This window comes from Tursiops truncatus, chromosome 5, assembly GCF_011762595.2.
Source record: "Tursiops truncatus isolate mTurTru1 chromosome 5, mTurTru1.mat.Y, whole genome shotgun sequence".
NCBI classification, from domain to species: domain Eukaryota; kingdom Metazoa; phylum Chordata; class Mammalia; order Artiodactyla; family Delphinidae; genus Tursiops; species Tursiops truncatus.
In genome coordinates, this window is record NC_047038.1 from 109,177,362 (window position 1) to 109,200,081 (window position 22,720).

The following is a 22,720-nucleotide window of genomic DNA, read 5'->3' on the forward strand; positions in this document are numbered from 1 at the left end:
CTCTGACTAATTTGGTTCATAATTTTAATTATGCAATTATGAATTTTTTATTCTCCTACCGTCTGGTATACCATTTTATCCAATATATTGGCCTTGTTATATTGGATCTAGTTACGACTTTTCCTTGTTTTCTTTGCCTGTTCTTCTTACTCTTTTCTCATTCCTCTTGTTTGCTGCCAGCATATCGGATGTCTCGTCAGAGGGTGGCTAGGAGAGGGAAGATGAGGAGAAGCATATTTTGAAGTTAAAATGTAGAAGACTGATGGATTGGATGTGATAGGTAAAAATATAGGAGGAATCAAAATTTGATGGCTTAAGCAACTGGGTGGATATAGGTACAATTTCTAATATAGAGAAGTGGGGGAGAGAGTCAACATGTGATGGACAGCTAGGAGGATTTGGATGGAGGGCAAGTGAGGAGAAAATTTGGGGTAGAAAATGAAGATTTGCTCCCGTTCACCATATATCAACTGGTGAAACTGTCCATCTAGATCCCTATCCCATGACCTGTTTCCCCGAGTCCTGCTGAATACCATAGGGCAGTTTCTCACCACCAGGATACTTAATTATACAGGATATCATGATAAAGACATAAGATTTATCTTTGGAAGGACAAGCTGTGGAAGGGGAAGCTAAGACGAAAAGGTAGGAAAATACTGTTTTTACTTCTGTTTGCCTTATATCCATGTAGGAATGGAATTAGAAATCCTCTGCATCCCTGTAACCTGATTTAGGGAAGCCTTAAGTTGCATCTTCTGAAGGAGAAGTTGTGAAAGAACTTTTTCACAAATATGCTCAAGGAGACATGGGAAGGTGGGGCATTCCTGTCTAGCATGTTGTTGCCATAGTTACTCATTTCACAAATATTTATTTATTTATTTACCTGGTTTATTGAGAAATAATTGACATGCATCACTCTATAAGTTTAAGGCATATAACATAATGGTTTGGTTTGCATACACTGTGAAATGATTACCACAATAGGTTCTGCTAACATCCTTCTTCTTTTATGGATACAACAAAAAGAGAAGAAAGAAAAAAAGAAAAAAAGGAAAAAAATTCTCTTATGATGAGAACTTTCAGGGTTTACTCTCATAACAGCTTTCCTATACATCATATAGCAGTGTTAGCTGTAGTTGTCATATTGTGCATGAAATCCCTAGTACTTACTTATTTATAGTTGGAAGTTTGTACCTTTTGACCATCTTCATCAAATCCCCCTGTCCCATTCCTCCCACCACCCCCAGCGCCTGGTAACCACAAGTCTGATCTATTTTTCTGAGAGTTTTTTGTTTGTTTTAAATTTTATATATAAATGAGATCATACATATATGCCAAGTATTAATTGGATATTAGCATAATGCCTTTAATGTCCATCCATGCCACAAATGGTTTCTTACTTTTTTGGTTTCTTAGTTTTTTATGGCTCAATAAAATTTCATTGTTTGTGTGTGTGTGTATATATATATATATATATATATATATATGTATATGCTAAAACTTCTTTATCCATTCATTCATTGATGGACACTTAGGTTGCTTCCATGTGTAGGCTATTGTAAATAATGCTGCTGTCAACATGGGGGTACAGATATCTTTTTTGTTCTCCAAACTATTTTTCCATAGTGGCTGTACCAATTTACAATCCACCAACCATGTACAGAGGTCCCCTTTTCTCCACATCCATACCAGTATTTGATATATCTTATATTTATGATGATGGCCATTCTAACAGGTGTGAGGTGATATTTCATTGTGGTTTTAATTTGCATTTCCCTAATGACTAGTGATGTTGCACATCTTTTTATGTATTTGTTGGCCTTTTGTATATCTTCTTTGGGGAAATGTCTGTTTAGGCCCTTTGCCCATTTTTAAATTGAGTTATTTGTTTTTTTTGCTACTGAGTTGTATGAATTCTTTGTATATTTTGGATATTAACCTCTTATCAGATATATGGTTTGCAAATATTTTTTCCCATTCTGTAAGTAAGGGACGTTTCAAATATTTTTTGAAATCCTTCTACATGCCAGGTCCTGTTCAAGGCCCTGGGAATACAGCAGGAAAAAAAAACAAAGTCCTTGCCTTTATGGAAGTTAAATTCCAGAACGCTAATTATGTCAGTACGCTGTTCAAAAACTTTGTTGCCCATTTCAGCAGCATAAGATTTAGCCTCTTGCTTAAATCAAACAGACTCACTACTTGCTGTCCCCCAAACCACATATGTTCTCACTTCCTTGCGTTTGTGCTCATTCTCTCACCTGCCTGCTTCTCTACTCCTCTAAGTGGGCCAACCTGACCTACTCAAGACTGGTATTCAGTACCACAGGGGTGTGCTGGTCAGTATCCAGTTCTAACTGGTTGATGCTTGTGCTGAACCAGTTACTCAACGTTTCACTGTTACCCCTGCACCCACCCTTCCAGGTGTAGCTCAGTCTCTTGAGAGCCTTTCCTAGTTCCTTCCTCAGTCTTCAGTGACCTCATCTTCATTTGAATTCATGGTACCCATGGGTTTATACCACTTATTTCACAAAGCTTGCAGACTTTCTTAGGACATCTGACATACAATTGTTTGCATTTTATTTAAAAATTTGACGTAGACTTTTGTCTTTTCTTCCAAAATAGATGGCATGCTTCTTGCACAACTGAGACAGTAAATATGTACTTCTTAATTGATCAGTGCATCAGGAGGCACTCAGCATCTTGTAACTGTCTGCTGGGGACCTAAAGTGGAGAGGGACCCTATCTGCTGATATTCTGTGTCACTGTGCTTATCTTTAAGCAATTCCATCCTCTGGGGCTTTCTTCCAACCCCAGCTCCTATCTCAGAGTCGTCCCCCATCACTTTGGGTTTGCAGGGGCATTACCATGCCAGCACCCCTTAGGATGCTTGGCTAGTTTTCTGCATTAAAAGGACAGTGGAATATCTTGCTTGTCAACCAATTTAACGCAGGCTGACACTCCTGGCACGCTGAATTAAGGTGGAGGAGCCAACTGCCTCAGAGAAGAGTCCATTTCTATGGAGATTAAAACAAGAAAATGACAGAGCACAGACACCTTTGTTTTCTTTTTATATTTAAAAGGAAAGAAGACAGTAGTTAAGCCAGACCAGAAGATGAGTTTTGATTGTTAATTGCTAAGGGAGGTGCAGTATTTTAATTTATCCCAGTCATTTGTAGAACTAGGCAGATTAGGTACATATTCTGCGTTCTTTCCCATGATATAAGGCTGACAATTTGAGAATTAATCCTTTTTGGATGTTCCAGATTTGTTATTTTAAAACTATAACTGCGGTAGTCTTTCCCCTCTGGGTAGGAGCTGAGGAAAAGTGTTGTCGCCTTTTATCTAAGAGCATGTGATTACAGAGTCGTGACTTCCATAGGGCAAAGATGGTTTACAGATTTACTCAACTAATCCCTAAATTATTTAACAGGCCTCAAATACTTCACCACAGTTTGATGGTCTAGTCAGCTAACTGAACAATTATACTTAAAGTTTTAAAACAAGAGTCTCCATAAAGCATTTAATATTCCTATTTCTAATTATAAAGCCACGTGAGCACAAACTAGTACGCGTTGATGTAACTGACTTTCTGGCTGTAGGGACAGCATTTGATGCATCTTGGATAATCCTTTGGAAGTAAATGATAATTTCAAATGTAGGAAGAATGGCTCAGCTCAATCAACCCATTCATCAGCCCTTTATTGAGCATCCAGAATGTGATGCACTGAGCTGGGAACCTTGAAGTTCAAAGAACAAGGCAACTCCAACTGAACATTTAAATCTTTTGGGAAATGTCAAGAATTGTAGATGTCTAGGCCCCACTCTAGACTTGGTGTATTTTTAGCATTCCCCACCCTCTCTCCAGGCACTTGTCATCCTGGGTTGAGTACCTCTGGTATAAAGTATAGTTTGGTACAAGGCAGTAGGAGTCTAATCGGGAATATTGAACTTCTATTTACATCCATTACTCTGCCTTTTTAGTTCCTTACCCAGAAGCATATGATACATTTCAAGTGAGAGGCATGGACAACATAACTACTGAGTTTAAGGGAGGAACAGATCTTGGAGGCTGGAGATAGGATTTGAATCTATGCTTTAAGAATGGGTAGGATATAAATAAACATAGATGTGAGAACAGGACATTCTGAGTGGAAGACTGGCATAAACCTGAGCTCAAGTGTGTAAGCTTAAGGTGAGAATGTGTAAGGTATATGCCAAGTATTAATTGGATATTAGTTGGAAAATTGTGAGAAATCAGATGGACCTTCACAGGGACTTGGGCCCAAAGATCTGGCTTTGAGTTCTGTTCCTGCCACTGAGTAACTGCTTACATTGACAAGGTATTTCACTTCTCTGAGCTCCAGTTGCCACATCTGCTGAAAGTGGGACAAGAGTTCTTATGGGATTGTTTAGAACCAGTAAGGTAATGTGTATACAAGGGCTTGATAAACCACAGAGCACTACCCAATGCTAGCTGGGTATTATTATTGTCTTTTGGAGGGGAAGGCATTGAAGGTATTAGAGCAGAGTAGTGATGTATTAAAATTTTTAATCATTTATGCTATTTCATCATGAATAAGTAAAAGAAATAGCTAAAAATAAGTATTCATTATCACTGAGTTACTTTATGTCATTGTGTTTAGGGACGTGAAGCCCTGCCTTCAAAAGAGAAGGTCCCCCTAACTGCCCACCATGGCTGCAGAGGCTGGGCCCGACCAAGCAGAAAGTGAGTATCACTGCTTTCCTAACAACTCAGTACACAGTGCATGATGCTCCAGTGGCTTTGAGGAAACTCTCCTGTTAGTTACTGGCTCTCAGAGTGCTAACTTTATTGGCAAGCCTGCAAGAATCCACCTCATTCCCTTTATTTAAGTATAACTAACTTTTGAGAGATATAGAGCAACTTTTGACTTAATGTGCTGTCCGATACGGTATGCAGTAGTCACATATGGCTATTTAGGGCTTGAAATGTGGCTAGTGAAACTAAGGAACTGAGTATTTAAATCATTTTACTTTCAATATGAAACCTGATAATTCAGTTATTGGAAAACTTTTAAGCATGTTTGGAGCAACTTGGGCATGTGAATCTATTTTTTCAAGTGGACATTTTGTAAATACAGCTAAAGTATTTCTGATAAAAATTTGACATCTGAATTGAGATGTATGTAAGTGCAAAATACGTACAGGATTTTGAAGATAGAACAAAAAGAGAATGTAAAATATCTTGTTAATTTCTAATATTGTTTAATATTGAAATGATAATGTTTGGATATATTTTGTTTAAATAAAACATTCTATAATAATTATTATACGTTATTAAAATTAATTTCACCTCTTTTCACTTTTAAAAATGCAACTACTAGAAAATTTTAAATTACACATGGGGCACACAGTATACTTCGTTTAGAGCTGCTCTAGACTTGGCAACACTTCAAGTAATCTTGAATTTAGGCTTAGGTAGCATGATTGAGAAACATTTAGTACTGTATGTAGAGCTGGGATCATTAAGATTTTCTGTCCTGCTACCTCCCCTTGGCTCTTGTGACCCCAGGCAGTATATGATACAGGCCAGCTGACTTCTGTCCAGGGCTACAAATAGAGTGCATTGTGGATTACATTAACTCTCTTCCTATTTGGATAATACAGCACATTTTTCAAGATGGAAAGGGCAGAAAGGGAGGAAGATCCAGGAAGTGGAGGAGGAATGTTCTCTAGTTTCATTTTGCCTTTGGGTCATGCCCATAATTACTTAAATTATACTTGAAGTCTTGCATCTATGAGCTTGGAATTCCCCTACATCTTCTTAGCAACCTAACACCAGTCTGAGAAATATTACCATAGAGATTTTGGGGTGGCGGGTACATTGTAAAATCTCCCTGAGGTACTTAGGTAACCTATTAATCATATATTGTTGCAAAGAGAATAAGACATTTTGCTTAAGAAGAATAAAATTGGGGAAGTGAGGAAAATTGTAGCTATAAGAGACAACAGAATGCCTTTAAGTTGGAACTGAAAAGTTGGGTCTTAATGCAGTGTGTGTTGTGAAAAAAATTGTTGAATGTGGACTTTAGGAGATGATAGCCATATGCCACTTGAAATTTGGGTTTTGCTTGGTTTTAAAATTCTTTCTGAAAAGAAATTAGAAATAAATTTTCTTTTCTTCACTTGTAAGTAATGGAACTGAATATAAACTATTTTATTTGAGGTCTTTCTCAAAGAGCATCTGTTCACTTTCTAGCTTCTACAACTCTTTGCATGAGAACTAATTAAAGACTGTTAGTTCTAGCTTCCCTCTCCTGCTTCTTGTCTCTAAGTTTCTCTGGTCCCCTAACCCTTCATTTGTTTTTTAATGGTTTGGTGTGTGTTTGTTATTTTTAGCTAAGGAATTTTTTTCCTACAAAATAAAACTTAGGAAGAGTTCAAATATGTAAAACAGACAAGGTCTAAGCTGCTCTCATTGAAGAAAAGCCTCCAAGGCAGTGAAATTGATGAGACAGTTTTAAAACCACTGCCTGAGTCTGGATTTGATTCACTGTGTTATTTCTCTTTGGGATATTTTCTGTTTTAAATCTTATCTCTAATAATACAGTGGAAAGCCTTATATCTTTAAAGGGAAATTCATACATTAGTGAGCTGGCAGTAGGGGGTGTTGGTGATTTATTTTGGCCTGTGTCACAGTATTTTACTGAATGTCATGGCATTTATTTACAATTTTATTTTCTGACGTTAGGCTCTAAGCACCTGGAAGGCTGGGGTACCAAGTTGTCTTATTTATTTCAGCACATTTAATGTCAAAACAGCATCTAGGACTAGTAGGTGCTTAACGAACGTATGCTGAACTGAGTCTCATTGAATGTGAAGTAGTGCTTTTTTAACACCTGTGAAATTAGGCATTTAGGCACTAAGTCTGACTGTATAAGCAAGGGAGGGCTTAGCCATGTGGCCGTGCATCTTTGTTCAGGATATCTTCTTAGTAAGTTGTCACAAAGGCTCTGAAGAATGCAACCAGTTTGTAGGAAGAATGGGAACCCTGTGATTAAGGGCAGTTATTTTTGTTATGGTTATAAAAAACACGTTTGTTAGTCCCCAGGTCTTTTTGGATGCAGAAAAGACTTGTTTAATCATTACAATCAAGAGATGGCCAGTGGCTCATTTGCTGTCATAGTTTCCATAATTAGATCTTCTTCTGGTGTCTTCACTTCAGAGATTTACTAGAGCAATTATACAGAATCTATAAGGCATTGAGAGAAATCTGAAGTTTTATGAACTATTAATCATAATAGCATTAAACTGATGATGTATGAAGAGTGAGTTTTAAAAATATATATAAAATAAATGTAAGAAAATCTTTTAGGCTAGTGAAATCCCTTGGTATTAGAGATTCATTTTTTTCCCCCATGGGAATGTTAATATTTGCACTCATGTTTTAGATAAGTTTAATATGACTATTTCAACCTCTTCATGAACTTTATCATAAAATATTTGTTATTGCTTATAGTGATTTTTTATTGCATTTTGGGGATTTAGTAACTTGAAGAATCCAAAGTATGAAGAGATTTTATTATTTGCAAACCTATTAATTAATTAGTTTTGGGTATAAAGAATCTATAATAAGACCAGATTCTTTCAAACTAATTTAGGAAGTTGAAATTTATCTTTGTGTGTTATTGAAGAAATGAGGATTGATTAATGAAATTAATTATATAAACACTGTTGGGTAGATGTTTAGCCCAATGATAGTAATACAGCTGTAACTACAGTAATAATAATTGCTCACATTTATTGAAAGCTTATTATGTGCCAGGCTCTGTGCTAAGTGCTTTGTAACCAAGTCCAATGTAACCATCAAGACAGTTCTGTGCAAGATATATTATTATTATCATCTTCATTTTACAAATGAGAAAATGAAGGCTTAAGAACAATAAAATATGGTTCATGAACAAATTGGAATTCAGAGCTAAACAGTATGACTCAGGAATGAGAGCTCTTAAAAATCATTTTATATGCTGTGGATATGTATTTGCAAATAAAGAAAACCTTAATTATAGAATTTTCAACAGAGAAGGAGGAGACCTTGACAACTTCTTAATAACTGAAGTTATAATGTACACTTGAACATATAAAAGCTGCATGCTTACATACTTACCCTGTTGTGAACAAAGAAACAGAAGCCTCAAACATTATTAACTGGATGAATTTTTAACATCAAAGTTGTTTAATTTCTTGTAATTTTAGAATGCATTTGTTGAATATATACATATCCTTGGATATTATAAAAATAAAGAACACACTCTGTCTTTGCCTTTTCTAAGGCATTGAGATATGAGTTATCTGTGATGCCCTGAAAATTTAACTCTTTGGTTCCAAGGCTAATTTTTAGTTACGAGAGAAAATCAGAACAGCTGCCTCAGTATCTTAAATGATAGTGAGGGCTCAGGACTGCTGACTTGGTGTCTATGCGTCCATGTCTTCAGTGGAACCATTTCTAGGTCTGTGTGAAATCATTCTCTTCTGGTGGTGGCTGCCTTTCTCTGCCCTTTTAAGAAAATTTCAGGCCTTGTTCTTGAGGATGGTGAATATCAGGCACACTGGTCAACAAAGAGCCCAGCTAGAAAGAAAATGTTACCTTGGGAATTTAAACTCCTCTGTCAAAGGCTAATTTTTTGGTTAGGAAGGGGAAAATCAGAACGGCTCCATCAGCACATTACATTATAATGGGGCAAAGGATTGCTGGCTTGAAATGAAGGTGTCTTAGTCCATTCAGGATGCCATAACAAAATGTCATAATGTGGGTAGCTTATAAACAACAGAAATTTATTTCTCGTAGTTCTGGAGGCTGGGAAGTCCAAGATCATGGCATCAGCAGATTTGTTGACTGGTGAAGGCCTGCCTCCTCACTAATAGGCTCATATGGTAGAAGGGACTATCTAGCTCTCTGGGGTCTCTTTTATAAGGGCACTAATCTCAATCATGAGGCTCCACCCTCATGGCCTAATCATGTACCAAAGGCCCCACCTCTTAATACCATCACATTGGGCATTAGGTTTCAACATATGAATTTTGGGCGGACGCACATATTCAGTCCGCAGTAGAAAATGTCAGTGAAATAGGAGTACTCCACTAGGGTGACCAGCCAAACCTCAAAGGTCTCCAGAACTCACAAGGAGTGCATGACATTAGGAAAAGCAGCAGATGTGTTAAAAACAAAAAACAGCAAGCAACTCAGAAGACCAGTACCTTGTGGGTTCCCAGCCTGGTTGACTTTAGAAGGCACTTGGGCTCCCTGTGTCTCAGAGCTTTCCCTGCAAATGAAGACTAGATTATCTCTAAGGTCTTGCTTGGAATGAAGATGCAATGGCTTTTGTGAAGGTACATTTTCACCAAAACCTAATGACTTAATCATTTCGTATATTAATAAATGATATTGTTTGTCATGTGTATGACACATGGCAATATTGTAATTATAAGTAATTGTAAGGGAGGTTTGATTAGTCAGAAGAAGAGAATTAAAGGAGGAAAGATTTTCATGAGAGGAGAAAAGAAGAGGACAGTGTGTGGAGCCACACCTTGGAATGCCTCACTGCCTTTCCTCTGGGAACTAAGTGGTCTGGTTAGAAGCCCCCTCAAAGTAGATGTAGATTTTAGTTGAAACTTGGTGAAAGAGACAGTTTAAATCCCTGAACTCCTGTCTCTTCCATGTGAGGACAGTGCATCTTATGGCTTTGAATGGTAAACTTTGTATGAACCATTTTATGATTCACATGTGGTTTTGTGCTCTGATGTATTCAAAGAATATGTACACTTTTTCAGAAGCGTGTGTGTGAAGTCTTGACAACTACTTTTGGGAATAAGAAAAAAAAATCCATCAATCATTGTCCTTAGAAATATGTAGACAGCCCTGAATGTGGGCAGATACAGTGGCAAATGTGGGAGAACAGGGAGATTCGAGTTTGGTAATGACTTTACAGCACTGTCCATAGGTATGAGTGGAAGGAAGGGAGAAGAAAGAGAGCAAGAGGAGATGCTCTTTCTAGAATAACTGCAGTGACAATCTCATCCCAATGATGAGACAGCTTAGTAGATGCTTTCTCTCCTAACCCAGCACTTTTAAGGTGGGTTAGAGCCCAGTTGTTCCGTTCATTGCTAGGGTCTTCCCCAGGTTCAGTCCTCAGGATGTCATTGCCCCAAAGTAACAGTGGCCTGTTGCCCACTAGTCTACATGGTAAAAAACAAGGGGAAATTTTGTGAAGGAATAAAGAGTTTGCCTCAATGTTTCATTATGAATTTTCAAACATACAGCAAACTTGAAATAATTTTGAATCAACACCCAAAGATCTACAACCCAGTGCTCACCATTAATATTTTATTGAATTTGATTTATCACATATCCATCCATCAATCAACATACATATCATTAGTCAGAATTCAGTGTTTGTTTATAGTTTTTCTTTTTTGATGTACAATGTACTACAATGAAGTGCAGAAATCTTAGGTGTATATTCATTGAGTTATAATAATATACCTGTGTAATCTACTGTGTATCAAGACATAGAACACTGTCATGTCCCCCAGAAATTTCCTTCATGTCCCTTCTCAGTCAGTCCATGAAGATCAATGTTCTGGCTTTTTTTCTCCTATATATTAGCTTTATTTACTCTAGAACATAAGTGGAACCATACAGTATTTGCTTTTTTGTGTAAGGATGCTTACTTGACATAATGTTTTTGAAATTCATTCATGTTGTCGTGTATGTCAGTAGTTTGATTCTTTTTTTTTTTTCTTTGCGGTACGCGGGCCTCTCACTGTTGTGGCCTCTCCCGTTGCGGAGCACAGGCTCCGGACGCGCAGGCTCAGCGGCCATGGCTCAGGGGCCTAGCCACTCCGCGGCATGTGGGATCTTCCCGGACCGGGGCACGAACCCGTGTCCCCTGCATCGGCAGGTGGACTCTCAACCACTGCGCCACCAGGGAAGCCCCTGATTCTTTTTTGTTGTTGAGTAGTACTTCATTGTATGAGGATATCACAGTTTGTTCACTGTTCTCTTGTTGATACCCATCTGAGCTCTTTCCAGTTTGGAATTATTATGAATATACCTGCTGTGAGCATTCTTATACAAGTCTTTTGTAAGTATAATGTTTCATTCTCTTTGGTAAAAACCTAGGAGTGGGATTTTGCAGTCACAGAGAAGGTGTATATTAGGTTTTTGTAAGAAATTGCTGTAGCTTTTCCAAATTGATTATCCTATTTTATATTTCCACCAATGACACATGAGGGTTCCAGTAGCTCCACTGTCTCACCAACATTGGCTGTTTTCAGTCTTTTTAATTTTAGCCATTCTGGTGGGCATGTGGTGGTATCTGCTATAGTCTGAATGTTTGTGTCCCCCTAAAATTCATATGTTGAAATCCTAATGCCCAATGTGATGATGGTATTAGGGGTTGAGGCCTTTGGAAGGTGATCAGGTCATGAGGGTGGAACCCTCACGAATGGGATTAGTGCTGGTGTAAAAGAGGCCCCACAGACCTTCCTACTCCCCTCCACTATGTGAGGATACAACTAGACATCTACGACCAGGAAGAGGGCCCTCACCCGACCATGCTGCCACCTTGATATTGGACTTCCAGCCTCCAGAATTGAGATAAACAAATTTTTGTTGTTTATAACCTACCCAGTCTGTGGTATTTTGTTATACCAACCCAAACAGACTAAGATAGTATCTTATTGTGGTTTTGATTTGCATGAAGATGGAGTTTTTAATGGCTTAAAATTTGAGTAGGTGAAAAGAAGAGAGAGAAAATCTTGATCCCAAGGGTACTAAAGGAGGTGTAATTAAAGAAATGGGGAGCATACAGGCCAGACTGAAAAGCTAATTTGATAAGTAATATATTTAAATTTTACTGAGTCCAGGTTAGGAAGAGAAAGCCAAGAAACTTAAAAACATCAGAATCAGCTAATAATAAAGGAAATATATAAGTAGGAAATCTTAGATGAGACTAAATGAAGATGATGTATTCTATGTACACGCTATAGAATTCTATACATAGATCTGGGTAAAATGAATAAGAATCTTAGGAAAATACAGATGAGGGATGAGTTATCATTGTAGTGTTACCCACTTGTAGGTACATATATTTTTATTTCAATGCTATTCCTACTTAATAAACCTTTTGAGTTTTATTATGCAGTTATAATTTTATCAAGTTGTAACGTAAATATTCTTGAAGAAATGTACAGCCATATTAATTAGTCATCAGGTATAGAAAACACAGATAGACTTACTAATAATTTTTGTGTCCAAATCATGGTGTGTCTTCTGTATTTAAAGAACTTTCAGAACTAAAGGAGATATCAATTTTGTGTGTTTTCTTTGGTCTCCCTGGACTTTAATAATTTAGGATAATCTACTTAACACTCTGACCATTGTAAGCTAATGTTTTTTTTAAAGTAAAATATTACATTAAAGGAACATTACATTAACTTCCTTTGCATTCTCTTAAAACATCCACTTATAAAATTTTCTTTTTATAACATCCTGCAAATTCATAACTCTCCAGGGCTTCCCTGGTGGCGCAGTGGTTGAGAGTCCGCCTGCCGATGCAGGGGACACGGGTTCGTGCCCCGGTCTGGGAAGATCCCACATGCCACGGAGCGGCTGGGCCCGTGAGCCATGGCCGGTGATCCTGCGCGTCCAAGCCTGTGCCCCGGAACGGGAGAGGCCAAAGCAGTGAGAGGCCCGCGTAACGCAAAAAACATAACTCTCCAAATTTCAGTTTCATAGTTTTGCCATTTTTGGTTAAGAAAGTACGTTAACTACATTAAAAAAAATAAACTATTTCTCTGTTTCTATTTTAGGTCCTATATTAGAGATTCCCAAGCAAGATTTTTTTCAAGAAGCAAAAACTCTCATTGCCCAACACTATAAGAAAATAAATGAGGTTAGTGCTTTGCATTTATCTAACACTGTATTTTTCAGGAAACTAATAGCAATTTTTATATACTACAATAATTGATCCAAATGATTGCATGAACCCTAATAGATTTTGAATAGAAGAGAAAATGAAATCCTTACTAGCTATAAAAATTGATTTCAGATTGCATTTAAAAATTTTAAATTTAAAAATTTAAAAAGATTTTTCAGCTGTACAGCTTATTTAATTACATATATTTTAAGTTTGCACATTTAATTTAATTTTTAATGTCTCCTGTTGATGAATTATAACAAGTTTTTGGATTAAATATCTCAAGTAAATATCCCTCTCTAAACACTGTTAGGCAAAGCTAACAGATAAAATATACTGTGAGAGGCGTCTCTCTTATGCCACCTGCATGACATGCTTACCTGTATCTTCTCCTACATCACTTTGTATTAGGACTGTTTACTAGTCTAATAGCTCCTTGAGGGCAGTAACTGTCTTTTTTTGAATGTTGCATCTCTAGCAGTAAGCCTTGTGTCTGGCTCAATAAATAATTGCTTAATGGCATGGATTTGGAAGGTGAGAAGGAATGAAAGGGAAAGGGGTGGCAAAGAGGCAGGAGGGTGGGTACAGGGTGAAATTTTGGAGGAGAGCATCTACAGAGGAGACGGATAATTTGGGGAGCAGCTGCCGTTGTGACAATGGGCCTTTGGGGAGACAGGTGAGGGCAGGGGACTTAGGATGGTTTACTGTGTGCCACACTATTCTTCTCCATTTTGAATACTTTAAAAAAAAAACAAACAGAATTTTAAATAAAGATTTTAAGTATTTTTCTATGCTTACTGTGAGGGGGAAGAGGATTATAATTTTTACATATGTTTCTTTTGAATGGTCCTCTAGGCTGAGACTGACCATAGGTTTTATTTAATCTTGTAATCAACATTGTTAACATTGCTTAACTAATTTTTGCCTCTAATCAATTAGAAGTATTTGATTTCACCAGTAGGCATGTGAGATGAAAAGTGCACTGTCTTCACAGTTAGGTAGCTGTGCCTTAGAACCTTCACCTATTTTTAGAATTTTATCTAATAATAACAGCATAATATTCTACCTTTGGTTGCTTGGTAAAATGTAATACTAGTCTACTAAAACCTCCTTATTGGCATCTTCTATTTTGTTTTTTTTGGCCGTGTCAGGTCTCAGTCGCGGCATGGGGGATCTTTCCTTGTAGTGCGCGGGCTTCTCTCTTGCTGTGGCACGAGGGTTTTCTCTTCTCTAGTTGGCGTGCAGGCTCCAGGGCGCATGGGCTCTGTAGTTTGCGGCCCGCGGGCTCTCTAGTTGAGGCGCGGGTTCAGTAGTTGTGGGGCATGGACTTAGTTGCCCCGTGGCATGTGGGATCTTAGTTCCCCAACCAGGAATTGAACCCGTGTCCTCTGCACTGGAAGGCGGATTCTTTACCACTGGACCGCCAGGGAAGTCCCCTTATTGTCATCTTGAGTTGGCAACAGCTTGAATTTGTCTAAATCTTTTCTTGTGGGAAGGAGGAGAGCTGTAGCTCTATCTGTGGGCCAGAGAATTGCTAGACTAAAACAATTATAATTGTTTGGATAATTGCCTGTCAGAGACCTGGGACTGTATTATTTTTCTGTTGCTCAAAGTAGTCAAAATTAATAAGAAATTAAGTGATTGAAAGGATCTAAAATACATATTCAATTAGTAATATGCTTTTTTTGAGAATCTACCTCCATGTATGAGCAGTTATTTCTGGTTCAACAGAGAGTTTTGGGGGTGTTAGCATTTTTTTGACATTTGAAGATTCTCCAAAGATGGTTGAAAATAAATTCTTATATGTCTATTTGAAAACTTCTATTTTAAAATGGACTTTAAAGCTGTATTAGAAAATATCACATTTGAGGAAAAAATCACTATTTTAAAATTCATATATTTTTTAAGTTGAATGTAACCCTCATGCTTGTTAAGGGCTTTTGGAGAACTATAAAGGATAACATGTGCTTTATCTGATTATTGTTATGTGCTTTAAGTTAAGGTACTTTGTAAAATATATTTAGTGGATATAATTTTATTAATTTATTAACAAAATTGATTACATAATTTTTTATACAGTTAAAATTAAATTTTATTAAATTTATTTTTGTTTTGTTCATAGAATAAAGTTCCAGGTACTTCTATAAATGTCTTTAGAAATAAACATCAGAAACCGAAATGTAGGAAATTCATACCTTTGGAGATCAAAAAACAGGAAACACTTGATACGGTCCGAGAACTTCAGGCAGCATACAAAATGATTTGTTTTCTCAAAGACTGTTCCAAAAGTGGACATTCTGAGGAGGCTCCATCACGAACTTCTTTCAAGGAGCCACACATTTTCAATGTAAAAAAAAAATACAAGGGGTCTATAGATCTAATTGTGAAAGGTAAGTTTTTGGTGGAGCAAAGACATTTAGCAAGCCAGCAGGCAAAACTGTTTGCTTATGGTGTGCTTGTAATGGAATTTCCTTGTTCAAACAAAATCCTACACTTTAAATGTTAGCAGTGAAAGGTAGGGAGGCATGATTAAAAGGGCTGCTAACCTCTGGGAGCCACCAGATATTGAGAAGAGGGCATCCTAATGGGAGAGAGGAATGCAGGGGAACGAAACCGGTTAGCCACTTCTTCCAACAGACACTGTTCCTAGAGCATGCAGAGGCTCATGGCTCTGGATTTTGTTGTTGAGCAGGGTAGGTAGGGTAGGCAAGCTATTTGTGAGTGTGTCCCCCCAAAACCCTAAAGGGATTTTTGGGAGCTATAGAGTTTCCTTTAAGACCAATTGTGATAAAGGTTTATTCTCTTTCAGGAGCTTGGTAAGGTGGAACCTGGAGGTCTATTTAGGCAAAGTTATACTGTTTTCTGAGACTAACTGGTTTTCCTGGCTGGAATGACCTCTTAAAGTACATTTCTAGTTATAAGCTTTCATAACTTCATCTGCATTTTCCCTCTTTTGTTATTGCTTATTATGTTATTCATTCATTTGAATTTTTTCATTCAGTGAGTGCCTGCTCTGTGCCAGGCAGTATGTTAGGAGTTGGAAAAACAAAGCTTAAAAGGCTCAGAGAGTAATGGTGGGGATAAATACTTGGGTAATTTCTTATCATATAGTGTGACAACTGCTGTACTAGAGTCAGTACAAAGCATTATGGAAGCACTGAGGAGTAACCAACCAGATGCCAGAATGAAACTTTCTCAGATGAGATCTCATTAGAAATGGGTTTTAAGGAGAAGTTTGTTAAAGGTAGGTGGTAACAGGAAAGGCCATATTGAACCATGGGAGAAAAATATTAAAGCTCTGAAGGACAAAAGAAAGTGATATGTTTTGGGAAAGGAGAGATACGGTAAGAAATGAAGTTGGGGAGAGGGGTGAGGCTAGGTTTTGATGTGAATATAATAGCAGACCTAGGAGTTGACCCTATGTGTAATGGAGAGCCAGTGATGATGGGGGTGAGGTATGACCGATTCTTTCTGTTTAGAAAAATAAAACTGGTGGTAGAGGCTGTGGAGAGAATGGTGCCAGAGAGATAAGAAAGGAAGCTGCCCAGGAAAGAGATGGTCCATGTAAAGGATGGCAGGGGCTTAAAGTAGGGCAGTAGTGAAGCATGAAGTGTGGAGGAGGGATGTTCCAGCAGCATTTCTCAAAGTGTAGTTTTCAGAACACTAGTCCTGAGTGATTCACCTTGACATAAGTGTTCTTGGTAAGGTGAGTTTGAAAAAAATGCATTTACTTCTTGGAGATCCATATTGAGCATTAATATATTGAAAACTCTAAGAAATACTACAGAAAAGAAATCTGTTTAATGTTTTTTAACCTGGCTATCACCAATTTGTTTGACCAAAGAATTCCTAAAGAAAGATATTCAGGTTTCTAGACTGGAAAGCTCAACAGACATCATTAAGCTGAGTTAGGAATTCAGAAGGAGAAGCAGATTTAGGGCAGGTGAAGAAAGGGATGTAAAAGATAACAAATTCAGTTTTAGATCTATTAAGTAGACATGCATATGGAGATAGCCATTAGAAAGTTGGAAATGGAGGTCTGACACCTGAGAGAGAGATAGGTGAAGATTCAAGATTGATGTTGTGGGTCGCTGCTGAACTGAAACTGTGGGGTTCATGCATTTGTTCAACCAAATTTATTTACTAGGTGAGATATAGAGAGTTAAAAGATATGCTACTTGCCCTCAAGAAGTTGAAATTTGCTATATATAATTTGTGTGTGGTTGGATGAAGGAGGATAAATAGATGATTATAGTACAGTGTGACTGACTATAATAAAAACAAGCTCTACCTCTTTAAAAATCAATTGGAAAGATACCTGATTCAGATTTAGGAATAGGGATGGATTCCCAAGAGATTTAAAGTCTGGTAAATTGTGAAGGATGAATAAGCGTTAACTCAAGAAGGAAGAAAAGTCCTATCTAGTCAGAGCGTCTAGTGTCTACATGACAATGAATATCTGAGAAAGTAATTATAGTGTACTTGAGGGAACTGAAATAATTTTACATAACTGACTTAGGATTGGGGAGTAATTAGAGATGAGACTAGAAGAACATTGAATTTTAACCTAAAAGTAATCCAGATGTTTTAAAGAAAAGTTGCAGTGGTCACATTTGCATTTTAGAACATATACTGGCAGCAGAGATGAGGTATGATGAATTTTGGAGGCACAGAGACCAATGAGGAGACAGTAACTCCCACGAGAAAGGATGACTTGAATTAAGGCAGTGGCACTGGGGATAGAACTGAGGGGAGAGATTTTAGAAATATTTGAGAAGTAGAGTTATCTAGATTAGGTCAACAATAAGGTGGAACATAACAGAGAAGGGCTGTAGGATTCATTGGCTTAGTGGTACTGAGTGGCAGCATGGAAACATATAGCAAATTAAAGGGTTGGAGATGCTTCTTATGTATGCAATAAACTGGAATCTAAACCATGTATCTACTGAGCTTTGTAGCTCTAGATGAAGAAGTTGGGAAACAGCATTATTAAAATATGTTGGTGGTTTGGGCTGCCTTTGGGAAGTTTTTATAAAAAAAAGAGATGAAGTAAGAAAAGTATTGGCTGGTTTGCAATCAGAAATGAAAGAGCATAGAGAGGTACCAAGTATTTGGGTCCTTGGTTTTGAGCAAATATCTACTAAGACTTATCATTGTAGCAAAAATCAGATTAAGGGTATGTTTTTCCCAACCCAGCTCATTGTTTCAGATGACCTAAAGGCACTTACTGTTGAGAGACTAAGGCAGGGGGTAAAGAAGTGAGGATACAAAGGATATTTTAAAGCTATGTATAAAAAATGAACTTTGAATGTGGTTATTGGCATGTAGAATTGGAAGAAAATAGATTAAAACGTCTACCAAGTATTTTAGAAGATTTTGTTGCCAAAGAAACCATGAACCTTGATTTAATTGAATGTTCAAAAGTAAAATAACCTGGCTTTGTCTGGAAGTGGATTACAAAGGCTATACAGTCTCCAAGTAGGATAATAACAAGATGTGGCCAAGGTGCAAGGAAAAATCTTCCCAGAGTTGACCCGGGGCCAATAAAAAAGTGAACAAGGGAGTGCTGCTCAGAACAGAATCCTTGTCTACTCAGAGAATTTCCCCACCTGCAGCGTAGGGGACTTCTCAGTGCCTCCCCAGCAGAATTCCGTAACTTCTTTGGCCTAGTGATTGCTATGCATCTTCTCATTTCCCCTTTCACTAGTGGCGTTTTTACTGAGGTTATCCTATACCTGCTCCACTACTGGCTGTTGTGTGCTTTTGGAGAAAGGTGGAAATAATTTATGAATTTGGTGCACATTATTATTAGACCAGAAGGAGCCACATCTGGGCCTGATGGAAAAGACTACAAACAGCCAGAGATCCTGGGCTCTGAGCTGGATGTAGTGCCTTGGTGGAACTTTGGGTTGTCTCCTTTGTGTCGTGTCAGAGGATAAGAATGGATATTTGATGTCCAAAAGGGCAGACTGTGGCAGAGACTGGCTATATGCTCATCAAACTTACTATATCCTTTTCTTCCTGGGTACTTGGCTAAATTACATTTCTCATGTCCCTTGTAGTTAGGAGGAGCTATATGACTGAGATTTGGCTCAGTGGATTATAGCTGGAAGTGATGCACATCCATAAAAATGTCTTGTGCTCTCAACATGGCTCCCCACATTTTCAAGTATAAAGACTCTTTTTCAACACTGTTAAAAAACAATTGCAGTTTCACTCATGCGGGAGTGGTAAAAGTGCTTTTAATATCTGTTGCTTGAAAAACTTTTGTTCGGACATTGAGTAAATATACAAAACTTGGTGAGTGAGAAAAAATGGTCATGACTTGATCCCTCATGGAACTTGTAGTCTAACTGAAGAAACAGATATTAATTAAATCATCACTTATATACAGATTGAGAGTATAGGACATATGAATTGGACCTGGTCTGGTGGTCAGCAAAGGCTTCCTAGAGGAAGTGTCATTTGAGCTAAGATGTGAGAAATGAGAAAAAATTTCTTAGATGAGGAGTAATTCCTGCTTGGAGTTCTAGGCCATGGGAAAACTATTTGCAATGGCCCAAGTGAGGGAAGCACAGACGTGCTTTCAAAGAAGTGCAAAAAGAACAGATGTGCCTGCAGTTCTGAGAAGGAGCTGGAGAGGGGTCAGCTGCAGCTGTCTGAAAGGCAGAACCTTGTTGTCAGTGATGCTGTAGGACATGTGCAACAACTGGCTGTGGTGGGAGGAGGGAGCAAGCCTAATCTGCGGTTTTTGCCGATTTCCATAGTGTAAATACTCTCACATAGCCGATTTCAAGCTACCGATATGACATCACTGATCACTGGAGTTGGGAAGAGATGCTCAGTCTGCTCTCTGGAGCATTTTGGCAAACACCGTCCATACAGCTTGAGATCCTCTTGACTCACTTCTTATTCCTTCCCCTGCTGTGGTGAGGTTCCTTCCAGGCTTCCCCAGCTCCTTCCTGGCTTGGGACACCCACAGGAATGGGCTCAGCTCTGACACATGAGCAGTCCAGTAAGGGAGGGTGAGGGCTGATGGATAATGTTTCCTCCTTTCTTCCCCTGGGCGGAAGGGTCTCAGTTACATTCTATAAAGCTTCTCAGAAGGTCCCAAATAGTTAAGCAGCCAGTCTCTTGTGGTGGTGGTCAACTCAAAAAGGATTCTTACATTATTTCTCACTTCTTTCTTGTTTTATTTTTTTCCCTCATTGTTCATTCCTGTTCCGTAAGCTCAAGTCCTTAAAATACTCCCTTGAAAATATTTTGGTGGCAAGTTGTCAGTACTTGCTGAAAGATTGGGGGTGGAGTGTGAGGGAAAGGAAGATCAAGGAAGGGTGATTCTTCACCCTTTAGGCCTGATGAACTGGAAGATAAGAATTGCCATTTCCTGAGATTGGGGAGAGAGAGATAGAGAGATGCAGTTTTGGAATAGGCAGAAACCCAGAGTTGAGATTTAGACACATTATGTTGAGGTTCTTTTTATCAATACATATATAAATGAAAATGTCTAATAGGTAGTCTGTTATGTAGGTGTGGGCATATGGAAAAGGTTGGAGTCATTAACGTAGAGATCAATGTCCAATAGAAATATGTTCAATAGAAATGAGAGCTACAAAAGTTGTAACTGAAAATTTCCTAGTGGCCACATAAAAAGTAAAAAAAAAAGGCAGGTAAAATTAATTTTAATAATAGATTTATTTAACCTAATATATCTAAAATATTATTTTAATAATTAGTATAAAAATTATTAAGGAGATATTTTACATTATTTTCATCTTAAGTTTCCAAAATCCAGTGTATATTGTAGAAATTGGACTAGCCACATTTCAAATGCTCAATAGCTACAGTTGATGAGTGGCTACTCTATCGGACAGCAGAGGTATAGATTTTATTGACAATCACAGACTTAGATTAGATCATCTAAGAAGTAAATGTAGGTAGAGAAAAAAATCCAAGGACTAAGTCCTTGGGGGATTCTAATATTTAGGGAATAAGAAGAGGAGTACCCAGCAAAGGAAGTGGAAAAGAGCAGCTAGGAGGGAAATCAGGAAAGTGTGAAATATGTTACTCATGTTTCAATCAAGGAGGAGGAAGGCCTTAGGAGGAGCAAAGAAAGCTCATCCATTGTCAGAGGAAGGCAGGGTCATGGGCACAGACACAGGCCTTTTGGTAGATTAGGTGGTGTGGTTGCTTCTATTTTTCAGTGAATTTAGAAGTGAGGTCTTCACTTGAGGATGGGATGGGAAGTATTGGAGTTCTGAGGTGTGAGGAGAAGGGTGAGATAAACAAAATCTGGGAAAGAGTGAAAGTTAATGGACTATGAAAAGATAGTTTGCTGTGAAAAATAAAATCCACCCCCCCACCCTTTTTTAAGAGAAAAGAGAAATGATTGGGAAGTGTCAATAAAGATCAAGGAAGAAGTTGACTTTATCCTTAGAGTAGGGAAAGGGTGTAACCCCTTGAGAGTTGCTGAAGAAGCTATGCCCTTAGGAAAATAAGAACCAGAAGATGGTGGAACATATAGAGACATAGCTAGAGTGTCAATTTAGCTGATGAAAGACCTGATGTTTCTTAGGGCACAGTGAAGGGTTTTGGGGGTGATATAAGGAAGGAGGAAATATTGAGGGTCTGTGGAGATTAAGGTAAACAGCAAAGAGAGTGAGAAGACTAGTTCTCAGGGTCTCTTAGAAAAGGTGAGTAATCCCATCTTAATGATGGTCTGTCTCCGGGACCAAATCCCAGCACCGTCTCCCCTAAGAAGCTTGGGGGCCCCTGCCTGGCCCCCGCCTGCGCACAGCATCCTCAGTGGCCCTTCATCGTAGCGGCCCTGCCTGACTGGACCACACCGGCTCTGAGTACCTCTGGGTGTCTGGGGCGCTTGCAGGGAGAGGGGCTCGCCACCCGACACCAACACCCAACAAGTGCAATTAATGCGACCTAGGCCTCGGTCCTTCCAGAAGTTGCCGGGGTTCCACTCCTGGAGTCCTGGAAAGACTGCAGGAAGCCGTCCGGTCGCATGTAGCTCCTCTTAAATGTAGAACAATGACCAAGCGCCATAACCACTGTGCCGCCTAGGTCACCAGCCAGGCCGGAAAGGTGGCGGGGCTTTTCTTTTGGGGGGTTGTTCTCTTTAGTAGTTTGTAATCACGAGGCCAAGGTTTTGGGGGGTGGGGCGTGGGAGAAAGGAGTGAAGGATTGATTAGGAGCACAAGGAGGACAGTGGTCCTCCTGACAATCCTATTATAGGCTCTGTTGAAGTCAGAGACATTTTACTAGGAAAGTTTGCATGTGTCCCACCAGACAGCTGTGAAGGGCTGATCTCAGAGTTTATATTTAAATTAAAATTGCAATTCATTTCTCCAGGTTCTTATCTCAAAAAGTGTATATTAAGTCTGTAACTTGGATCTATTTTTTAAACATATTTCCAATATTCACTTCAGTGTGAATGATCTAAGATATGCATGATCTAAGATATCAGTCACATTAATTCCAGAACTTGATTAAAGTTTGTGAGATTAGAAAGAAAAGTGAGTCCTGTGTGTGGGGTATATGTGCCTTTTGCTCATGCTGCATTGACAAATTTGGTTGCGTTACCTTCGAAAAGCTGAACATCTTAGGTGAGGACAGGACAAACATTCCTTGAATTTAATCCAAGGATATCAACTTTAAAAATACAATGTAACAATTATAATATCAAATATCTTTAGTAAATATGTACCCTGTGCTTGCATGTAATACATGCCCATATTTTTCTTAGTAGA

The 22,720-nt window shown here is 38.3% G+C and overlaps 1 protein-coding gene across 1 annotated transcript in view; it reads left to right on the plus strand.

Annotated features, from left to right (window-relative positions):
* Positions 1-572: 572 nt before the first annotated feature.
* The window catches only part of IQCM (IQ motif containing M), a 346,741-nt gene continuing 324,593 nt past the window's right edge, over positions 573-22,720 (plus strand). The window contains 4 exon segments of the mRNA XM_073804676.1: positions 573-645; positions 4,644-4,726; positions 12,853-12,935; positions 15,082-15,349. Coding sequence (XP_073660777.1) covers positions 4,693-4,726; positions 12,853-12,935; positions 15,082-15,349 — 385 coding nt within the window. The 5' untranslated portion in view covers positions 573-645; positions 4,644-4,692.